The sequence below is a fragment of the Phoxinus phoxinus genome (genome assembly GCF_949152265.1).
Source record: "Phoxinus phoxinus genome assembly, chromosome: 5".
NCBI classification, from domain to species: domain Eukaryota; kingdom Metazoa; phylum Chordata; class Actinopteri; order Cypriniformes; family Leuciscidae; genus Phoxinus; species Phoxinus phoxinus.
The window spans coordinates 40,271,917-40,283,468 of NC_136880.1; the positions used below are offsets into that span (position 1 = coordinate 40,271,917).

An 11,552-nucleotide genomic window follows, 5' to 3' on the forward strand; every position below is an offset into this window, starting at 1 on the left:
AAATTGAATTTAAAAGGAAACGTTACCGGCGAATTCAAAACGAGGGTAAATATCGGGATAGATTTTCCCAGGTGGAAAGAGCTAATGAAGGAGAAAGACTTTGAAAGAGACTGAAGGTTGCTGCTTTCTTCTCGACGGGTAAGTCAATGTTATGGTCTAAATTACAAGCTTTTTTCCATTGCTTGGTTGTGTAATTCATTATATAGGCAGCATAACAACATGTATTAAACTCGATGAAGTACTATTGGAAGACGTTGTCATAAGGTCTTGGTACATAACGGCTACCGTAGTTGCAACACACATTTGAAAAGCGAGGCGCTAGAGAGCACTATTCGTTTGAATGCAAAATACAATTTCACCGCTAGATGGGAGAAATTTCTACACAATGTAGGCTACCTTTAATGATGCACATATATCATTAAAACCAGATGTCAGATGAAATACCGAGTTTAATACATGAGAAAATGTATTGCATTTATTCAAAATGACTTGCCACAAGGAAAGACGGTAACACGCAGAGACCTTCCCCGCTGGCCGGATGCCTACTTTGGGCCGATCGAGCCGGGCCTTACAAGGACATCTTCAAAAAGCGGACCAAGCGTGAAAATTATGAAGGCCACCAAAGACCACTGTGAAGGAGCCACAAGCTTCAGTGGCTGACATTGTAGAAACAACAACTGCTGTTCGAGTCCTTCACCAGTCACTGGCTTAAAAGAGAAGCTACTGCCATTAAACGCCAAATGACATCTCAGATTTGCCAGAAAGCCTGTGGGAGAGCCTGAAGCAGCTGGAAGAAGGGTTTTCGGTCTGCTGAGACTAAAAGGCTTTTTGCCATCAGACTAAACACCATGTTTGTTTGGCATCATCATCATGCTGTGAAGATGCTTTAAAATATCCAAGCATTTAATGATGCAACCTGGCCATGGGAAACTACACTAATGATCCTCATTAAAACGTTTAATGTAAAGTGCTCCATTGCGGCTTCATATAAATAATCGTTTACCATTACAAATTGACGTCGCTTATAAGGTTTCTTTGTGGAAAGCACAAAAACTCTAATGAACTTTATCAAACATACTTATGATTATCTGCAGCCATACTGTATCACTGCAAGCTGTAACTTTGGCACCACTTTCATTTTTGTTTACAGTGCTTTTTTTTTTTTTTTTTTTTTACATGAACACACTTTTGTCATTTTGCCATTAACTGCATCTTCAGACGTTTCGACAGAACAGCTGGAGAAACACAAACAACAAATCTGCCATTTGGACACACAATCTGCCCAGGACACACAATGTGTCTCCAATTATGATTTCTCAGGCTCAGACAAAATGTATTGATTTTCTAAACATTTTCTTATTTATTATTAGACTACATCAGTAATCATCTATGAATCTGACAACGGTTACCACATTTCATGGTGATCTCATCCTTTATTATAGGTTTTTGCACTTAAAGTATAAGCGTACAATTTGAACATATAAGCAGCATCTAAATTGTAAACCTTTTTGCATTACAACTTAAAAAAAAACTTCAGATAATGTACATGCAGAAAATTACAAATAATTTTTCCATTCAAATTTACTAATATTTCTTTTAAGCCTAAAGCACAACACAAACGAATGCGTAATTCAAAATTGCGGTAAAATACCTGTGAAAAATCATTTTAACATGTATCATTGGGACTTTTTTTGAGGACTTTTCTTATGTAGAAATATTACAAATCTATTTGAATCACATAACCTTTGATGCAGTCGATTAGTTTAATACACAATGCCTTAGTGCAACTCTCGTTTACCAGAAACACTTTGCCTGAAAAATAACTTGAATGAAATACAGATGGGTCTAATAAAAGTCATGTCATTTGCACTCTTTTTGTTGAGCTTTGAATTCAATATTGTATATTTTTGTTTTGTGTGTCTCTAAAGTTTAAGATGCTGCTATGTTGATATTGTATGTTTTAGTGCCCATGCAAACATACAATAACCAATGTGCACACACACGTTGTGCGTGAGGCTGCAAATATGTAAGATCATGCTTTTAACAAACATTATGGACTCAAAACTGGGGGTTAAAGGACAGAAAGCAATCTTTGTACAACATCTACACAACTTTTATTGAGCAAGGTAAGAAAACAGACAAAGCAATAGCATGATCCAGTAAAAGTTATGGATAGAAAATCAGTCTGAAAAGAGGAAGAGATACAAAGAGAGAATAAACCACTGGATAAACAAAATTGACGGCATGACGACAGTGCATCTAATAATAACCACATCAATCTTCGGAATAACAACAAGCCGAAACACCACATCTTTGAGATACACGATTAAAGGAAGGTTGATTTCCGGGATTGAAATGGCACTTCTTCACAGGTGACGTGTGTTTATGTACACATGCATAGGAACGCTGTGGCTGGTGACGGGCGTATAGGGAAGGAACGGGAATCAAGTACATTGGATAGGCACTTCATTTTCCATGACTTATCCGAATACAAGTGTGAGACACTTTAATCTCACGTACAGCAATATGGCTACGGAAATAAATGTGAGTTAACACCCCCCCGTATTGAATCTCTTCTGGAATCCATTCTCTTCTTCTAATTTAAAATCTCTGCCAATCAAAAAGGAATAAGACTTTTTGATTTCTATATGGCTCTGATGTGAAATCTAATACAGCGGCGATTTGGCCGTTTTAAAAGAGTGATGAAAATAGAAATGGAAAATTTTTAATAAATGAATCATTGTACTCTGAACGTCTACAGTGGAGAATACGCATGAGGCACATATGGAGTGATTCATATCCGGAGTGTAATTACAGACCGTGTGCTCAAGGTGTTCAGGCTTTTTTTCTTTAAAATAAAGGTTTTTCAGGTTGGCAAAAGTGACATGGAAGTGTTTTAATGAAGGATGAAAGATGATAACTCAACAGAGCAGAAAATGCCCAAGTATGAATGGATGAATGAAAGAAGGAAAACCAGGAATGTGATTTAGAAAAGGGCAAATTCATCAATTATGTCATTGCATTTAAAAGGAAAGATTGTTTAGCACTAAAACTGATCATTTAAACTTATGCAGCATGCTATTTCATGAAACTTAAAGTGAAGCCGAAAATTTAAGCAGATTTTGATTGAGAGAGAAAGGTGTCAAAATCTAAAGTAGCAAGTAAAGTCAAGATGAAATGAAAACTCTTTTCTCAACGCAGTCACGTTTACTTTTGTTTGGTGAATTTCTGCTGCCAAAATCCAGTCGTTTCAAATGAAATCCATGAGATTGTGAATTTTGCACATGGGCGAAAGATTTCCCCATGCAGATCTCGCAACGGGTTTAAAATGATGTTCACCCCAAAAATGAAAATTTACTCATCATTTACTCACCCTAAAGTTGTATGAGTTTTTCACAAAAGAAGATATTTTGAACTAGACATTTGATGGTAGCCATTGACTTCCATAGTAATTTTTCCAACTATGGAAGTAAATGGCTACTGTCAAATGTCTGGTTACCAACATTCTTCAAAATATCTTCTTTTGTGTTCAACAGAGGAAAGAAACTCATAGAGGTTTGGAACAATTTGAGGGGAAGTAAATGATGACAGAATTAAACAATTTTTGGGTGAACTATCTCTATCTCTTTAAGTCACACAGGTTTGCCACCCTGGAAATCCAGAGTTCTCACGAGAGCACAATTTGAATTTGCTCAGCGAGTCACTCTGGCATTGAGTAATGATGCTCATTAACTACTTAATGTGGAGCTGCACCAATCACATTGGTGTATCTGATATGGGCCAGATGTGAGCTAAACAGATGACGACAGCACTGCGACGTCGAAGTCATTAGTAAACATTGCAAGATGGCTATGGATGATCATGAACACCAGTTGTTTGAAACGGCTTTGGCCGCTACAATGAACGAGTTAAGGCATGCACACTGAGTCCGAAATTCGCGTCCGAAATTTTCGCACGTTAAAAAATAAATACGACCTCACGTTAAGTCAATCACGCTTGCACACTGCTTCCAAAACTTTCGTTTGTCATAAAAAAATTCGGATCGGGTTTGATTTTCTGTGTTTTTCGCATTCGTAGCAAGCATTTTGAGTGGTGTTTTGACAATTCAGAGCCAACGAATCACGAATACGAAAAAACGCATACAAAAATTTCAGACTCAGTGTGCAAGGACCTTTAGACTTGGCTTTTTATCTAAAAGAGGAACAGAAGACGGCGCTTGAATCGTTCCTTTGCAAGAAGGATGTTTTTGCTGTTTTGCCGACCAAATACGGCAAGAGTCTAATCTACCAGTTAGCTCTACTGGCAGCTAAGCGTATGGGGCTTAGCGAAAACTGTTGTGATTGGTTGTAGTGTTATCCAATTGCGTGCAGTGAGATTTTCAAACGCATGCTTGGTGCCGCCCCTCGAGTTGGGCGATTTTCATTACTCAATGCCAGACCCTTAATCTTTCGGATTTGGGTCTGGATTTCCAGGCTACAGGTTTGCCACATTGACCAACAAAAAGCTGCTTTATTGCTTCATGCATCGCTACACTATTGACAATAGACCTTTTTTTTGGCTGCAAAATTCTCCCAATGTGACCTCACCTTTATTGTGCATTGGGATGTGTCCGATGCCTAAATCCGAATTTGAAAAGGCACAGAAAATGAATAACGCATTATATGGTCGGTCACATTACAGTACATCAGATTTATCACATGAATATAGTAAGGAGAGATGATTGACGACTGACGATGATGGAGGACTTTACAAATATCTTATCTTGTAAAATGTGTGGTCAGCACCTCCACTCCCTATAAACAGAGTATGCATGATTGCGAATTGGAAAGAAGTGAAAGTAAAAAGCTAGTGTGCATTCAAAAGTGATTTCAATACGCCACATATCGATATTGACTCCCTGATGCCAATATAATTATACAATATATAATTGCGAGAGAACGCAAAAGCATGAAATTTTTTTTTTTCTCTCATCACCATGTCCTTTTAGGGGCTCCGTAGAATGTGACATTTCCTTTCCAAACATAATATTCGGCTTCATGAACATCCCTATTGGGCATGATTCATATGTCCTTATTATTCCAAAGGGAATTTTTTTTAAATTTTGAATCATTAATCAAAAGCCAACGACCTTCTGACATCACCAACTCCTCTTATTTTTCACCATTCAATCAACTCTCATGGATAGAATCAAGTCCTTCCCACCTGAGATTTTCCTCATTGAAATCCCGTTTCACAGAGAAAAATGCCAGATTATGGAAGTTGCAAATGGCCTAGCAACCACTCAGAACACCTTAGCAACCAACAACAACTCCATAGCAACTTTTGCACAGGCAAACATCACTCACATTTCAATGGGAAATGTGAAAACCTAGTTGCAATTCCATTTGGTGTTAGATGTGGCATGTAAATTACACACTTCACCCTTAAGGATATGCAAATGATTCATCAAAAACGCACAGATGTGTTTCCTTGAACTGAAGCCAGAACTGTGAGACAATCTGTCTCACTTCTAATAGCGGTGCAATTGTGTGAATCCACTCAAGATCCGAGGAGCGCAGTAACCTGATTGAAGAGCTCTCAGGAATATTACCGGACACTCTTTAGGTCATACAAAGAGCTTGCCATGTATGACGCATCACAGTGTCTTATACAACAGTAATTTTAAAGTCCAAATGTATCTAACTTTGCTTTAATCAACAGTATTTGAGTGCAACAGAAGTTCTGTTCTGGGGTGAAAATCCCATACATTTTCTACATAGAGAATTTTCTTTAAATATTTTTTAAAAGAACTTAAAGATATAAATCTTTCAAGACAGACTTTTCATTACTATTTAACACCTTTTTTTCCTCTTGAAATCCCAAATGAAGACAATGCATGAGAAAAATACAGGTTAATTGGGCGTCATAAACATTAAAGTACAGTACACAAAATAACGCTAGTGATGTGGATCCAACACAGGGGAAGATGTTAAGAAAAGATGCGAGGTTATCTTACTTTCATAATCTGACTCTGAAACTGTGAGGGCTTGAACACTTTGCCATGCTGCTCCCATTGGTAAACATCTACACATACATCTACTATAAACATGCCAAAACTCAGTGCACATATATATTTAATAGAAGAATACTCATCTGAACACTTTATGAACATAAACAGTGCATGAAAAAGCGCCATACTTCCTGGGGGATATCCCAAATCTCATTGAACAATTGTATACTTTACTAAACGTTACCCACAACCCACCATAAACTGTTGCAAATCAACAACATACTCCATTAAAGTGCACACGTACTAAAAAGCAATATGCTCCCTAACCTGAGATTGGAGCTAAAATGGCACTAGTGGGCACGGTAAATGTCCTTTAGAAACATAAACGCACACGTTAAGTTTCCAAAGAAACTTCTTTGCAAACGTGGTGTATGTTAGCATAGCCTTTATATAACACTTTACCCGGTGTAGCTTATAGTTACTAGTATATGCCAGTACCATGGTAAAGCAATACTTTGATATTCACAGTATCATGGTACTGAATGAATAGTATTTACATGGCACCTCAAACAATACCATGGTATAATCAGGGTAAATATCCAAAATCTTGGACTACATGGTATGGGCTGCCATGTAAATATGGTACTTTAAGTATTGCCATGGTATTAGCATGGCACTTGTCCAAAAGCATGGTTTTACCCAACACGATCTTATGAAAGTGCATATCTATACGACGAATGTTATTTCTCGTGCCATTTATAATTAGAATGCCATTATCTCGTGCTGAAAACACGGCACATATCCAAAAACTATGGTATTACCATGATAAAGTGATGGTATCAGATTATGTTACACTCTAAAAAATGCTGGGTTGTTTCAACCCAATTTTGGGTAAAATATGGACAAACCCAAACATTGGGTTAAAAATGTAATTTAAAATTGTAACCCAACGGCTGGGTTTGTCCATATTTTACCCAAAATTGGGTTGAAACAACCCAGCATTTTGTAGTGTGTACTTTAGGTTCTGAATGATTACTATATTCATATAAATAACCATTGTAAATGTAAAAATCTATAGTATTAATAGAGTACATGCCCAAAAGCCCATGCTGATCCAAGTTACTGCAAAAAAAGAAGAAGAGAAAAGTCATGGCACTACCACAGTAGCAGGTCCAATTAGCATGGTAATACCATGGTAATTTTTTGTTTCCAATTTTGAACTCTTTCTCCAAACAGTGCATGGTTTAGTCAACTTTATAAGGAACAGGGAGTCATTTCAGGTGCAGCTAAAAGCAGATTTAGAACAGCTTTCTATTTACAGAAGTCATGATGTCATGACATGCACGATGATGTCATATGTTCTGACCAATCACGAATCACGCCCTCCCTAAAGTTCTGTCACTCAAAGTGAACAGCTTGTTACTCAGTAAGGCTGAAGGGTGTTGTTAACTGCACAGATTCAATTCTCAAAAAGAAAAACAGCAAAAGTCCAGTAGTTTAACAGTGAGATTGAGAGAAATGTCACAGTCTCAAACCCTAAATTGGAATTAAAGAGGCATAAGGCGAAACACTGTTATTACAGCAATACAGGGGACAGATATATAGTTATCATTCTCATAATTTTTAAGGCTCAAACCAGCTGATGAAGCATGCATTTGTGTTTTGGCATTAAGTGACTTCAAAGCATCAGTCAACTAAACGAGCTGTTGCCGTCGAGATAGCGATGTGGATGGGGAGCTGTTTTTATCTATCTGTGTCTCCAACAGTGAGACCCAGCAGGGTCTGGATATCAAGACTACGTTGGTCTCAGCACAAACACAAGCCCTGGGAACAATCGGAGCATGCCTGTACACTCATACAGAGGATATATACAGAAGATCTCACACATACAGTACATCCATACACTCTCACTGCTGGTAAACAAATTAGGAAGGTGCACACAGTTAGTTGAAGAGTTCTGCAACTCCAATCACTTTCAATACTTGGAATCAAAGCTGGAATATTTCCTTGTCTGGTTCTTCTAGTTGAAGACTGCATTGAGGCGTTTGTCCCATGCCCAGGTGGTGGACGAAACTAGACTTCTAGATCCCAGAAAGCAGCTCCTTCAAGGGCACCTCCCTCTCGCCCAGTAGGTGGTCTCTCTTCAGACTGGTGCCCTTGTTGACAACCTTCATCTTGATGGCAAGGTTTTTCACCTGCGTAACAGGAAGGGAGTCAAAGTAGAAGTCCTCGTTGAAGACGGGGTTGCGGCTGTTCTTGATAATGGTGCTACGCTGTTTCTGGAGCTTTCCCGGGTTCAGGTACAGAGCCACGCAACAATTGATGCTCTTCACGTCAAACTGCTTATCATAGAGGTCCTCGGCCGCCAGCACGCGCACGTGAAGCCGGGCGGCATCGATGTCGTAGTCTGTGCAGAGGCGTAGAGTTCCTCCCTTGTGGAGGTTGACAGTGTGCTGCGTGAAGCGATCCATGTTACCTCCGTATTTCCGTCCACGGAAAGCAGGGGAAGGAGGGCAACGGAGGCGCCTCTGAATATTCGGGCTGGTCTCCACAGAGCTGCACTCATCAGTGGAGAGAGAACTGTGCCGGGCGAAGGAGCGCTTGGCCCGGGATACTTTGGCTTGGGTTTCGTGGGTGAACACCTTGAGGAGAGATGCAGAACGAGATAATAGAGGGGAGTTGAATGGGGAGGACTCGGCCGAAGAGCAAGTGTCACTTTCCCCTCCGCTGAAGTACCGGTAGGGGTTGGAGTGGGAGGTGTTGCAGTCGCTGGGGTTCAGGTGGTTACCCTGCGACTTGCGTTGGGTGTTGGGTGAGGTTAGCGGACTTGTGGGGTCGCTGTGAAAGAGGGATTCTTTACGTCTCGTGTGTGGACTTTCCATGAGCGTGGCGAAACCGTAGGAGGTTTGCGCTTTGGGTACGTAGGGCAGGGACATGGCCGTTTGGGACTGCGGGTCGGCGTTCGTGTTGAGGTCACCCACCTCCCCAGCCACCAAGTCATCTGCGCTCTCAATTTGGATGATGTGGCGGTTCGCAGATTTGAGCAAGTTCTTGGTGTCTCCAGCCAACTTGTTAATGAGGCGTGGGCTGCGCGGACTGCCCTGAGGCTTCTTGCAGCATATGGTCTGCTCTGACGCTGAAGAGTGGAGCTCGTTTTTTGGCTTCATCTCTGGCGTCTCCTCTTCTGGTGGGCAGCACACGAATTTGGGTGGAATAAAGAAGTCAGGGATCTTGTCAGGGGTGAGGACGTTGCAGTAGGTGGGGGCTTTGCCCTGTTTGTCCGCCGAGTCTCCTTGCCGGAGAACGTTTCCCTCCACTGAACCGCGGATCTTTTCCAGCAGCCACATCTCTCTGCGAGGTCTGGGAGAGATGTGCAATTGCACCCTGTGTGCACAGATAGTGAAACGAAGAATCATCAACCCACACTGACACCTGCAATTCATGAATGCAAATACAAACTGAATTCAGTCCACCTTCTCACTGCTTTGGGTACACTGTCACCCAGTGGATTCTTGGGAGATTCTAACAGTATCTTAACACATTGTTAACACTAAACAAACAATTGTTAAAGACAGCTGACACCTGCCTCCCTCTCCATTATTAATTGTAGACTGTCACATTGTGGAGATGCCGCTTAACATGCACTCAACATCATTCTTTCATTATGTATTCATGCCACAAAGCTTATGGTTATGCAAAATTGATTTCAAAAAGCCAATAAACTCAATGTGTGCATTTTATTAAATGCAAGTACAGGTACACGGTCAATGAAAATAACTTTAAAGAGCTTTTTCTCCCTATTCTAATGAAAATTAGATTTTTGCTGCATGGTGTAACCTTATGTAATTCAGAAATATTAAATTATATCCTAACACATTAAAGTATTTTATACATTCTCAATTTGTATTACCGGGATATTCAACTATTGACACCTTGAGGTCCGTGAAGGTCTTCTTAGTGAGCTATTTCTTCCTGATCTGACCCTTAAAAAAATGCTTTCACTGGTATAACCTATTAGTCAACTATTTTTTAAGTTATTTTTGTAAAGTGTATATATCACAATAAGCAATAGTGTTACCCAGATTTTTTATTTTTTTTTAAGTCCCTAGGCTGCTTTGTCTTGGTCCGAGTTGGTATGTAAATGTTGAAAACACCTAATATTAGATAATGCCTGAACACACTTGATGCACACAGCTTTCTCCTCTGCACAATCTGAGTTCAATGTGTGGAGACCGCAGCACATTGCGATATGAAATATGTATTGCGCAGTATTTGCTCTGTGACTACAGAAGCACAACACTGACACAGAGCAGCAAAGGGGGTAATGTATCTATTCTGAAGTAAATAAATTAATCTATTCATTTAATGTATCTATTCATAAGTAAATCATGTGCATAATCATGTGAAGTGATAATGATTGATAAGGCTATCCCTTACAAAAACATATACCACAGTAATAAAATTCGAATAAAATACCATATCCTTCAAATTGTGTAGGAATCAAGGAACTTCCAAGAATACCATGGTAACATGATACTTTTTTGTAAGTATTAATTACTTTTTTTGTTACAATATTAATTACTTTTTTGTTACAATAAACTAACTGAAGTAACCATGTAGCCTACTCTTAAAATAAGGGTTTAAAATTGGGGTTTTCAAAACAATGACACTAAATTAGTTTTGTGCAATGGAAAGATTCCATGGTTATTCATGGAACCATCAATTGCAATAAAGAACCTTAATTTTACATTTTTAAGAAACCTTGTTGACAATAGTTAATCTCAAAACACCTGTAGCGCTGTATAACTGACGTGTCTGCGATATCCACATTCCACAACACATTTCCAGTGAGCAGTACTGCATCTCAAGGACTCAGGCGTTTAGTTTTAAATGCATATGAATGCATATCATTTCTGAATGGATTTAAACTTTTCCCAAACTGCTCCTCTATTAAAAACCTGTTGAATCTCAGTTGAACTTACGTGAAGTGGTTTGTGGTCCTAACGTCCTTGCTTCAATCCATATGTTGTTGTTCGTCTCACCCTCGTTCGGGTCTCCGGTACTCCAGGACAGAACTGTCTGTTGGCACTGCGCGTCCACTCGCGGCTTTAATAATAGCGCACCAACCCCCCGTGCGCGCGCATGTCAACCAATGGGAGTGCGCGCTTGGTAACGCGCACCATTCTGGAATTACTCGCAGTCCGTATCAATACTGGCGTACTGCTTAATACACTGTATACAGCCTATAGTACTTAATAGAATGCCAAAGAATACAAATTGGCGATGTTATAAATGGAATAGACAACTTGCTTAGGTTCTAAAACCGATATGTAAAAAATAAGAAAAAAACAGCCTATGCAAAAAGTAAACATTTGTTATGTTTGGAATGGAATATACTGGCTATTACTGCTTAAATAGTTTGTGTAAGGGTACATATTGGCAAAGTTAGGAAATGAATACTAGCACACATTTCACTGCAAAAAAAAAAAAAAATCTCACCAATATTTTTTTTAATAGTCTATTTGTAAACAAAACGCATTATGCATTGATCAATATTTCAGTG

General features: G+C 39.3%; 1 protein-coding gene across 1 annotated transcript; it reads right to left on the reverse strand.

The window, feature by feature from the left end:
* Window positions 1-5,103: 5,103 nt before the first annotated feature.
* Window positions 5,104-11,094, reverse strand: LOC306998439 (C2 calcium-dependent domain-containing protein 4C). Its single transcript, XM_079612516.1, has 3 exons — window positions 10,972-11,094; window positions 7,006-9,373; window positions 5,104-6,845 (listed from the first exon to the last, which is right to left on the reverse strand). The coding sequence occupies exon 2, from the start codon at window positions 9,334-9,336 to the stop codon at window positions 8,071-8,073; it is 1,266 nt and encodes a 421-aa protein (XP_079468642.1). The 5' UTR covers window positions 9,337-9,373; window positions 10,972-11,094; the 3' UTR covers window positions 5,104-6,845; window positions 7,006-8,070.
* Between the last annotated feature and the right edge of the window lie 458 nt (window positions 11,095-11,552).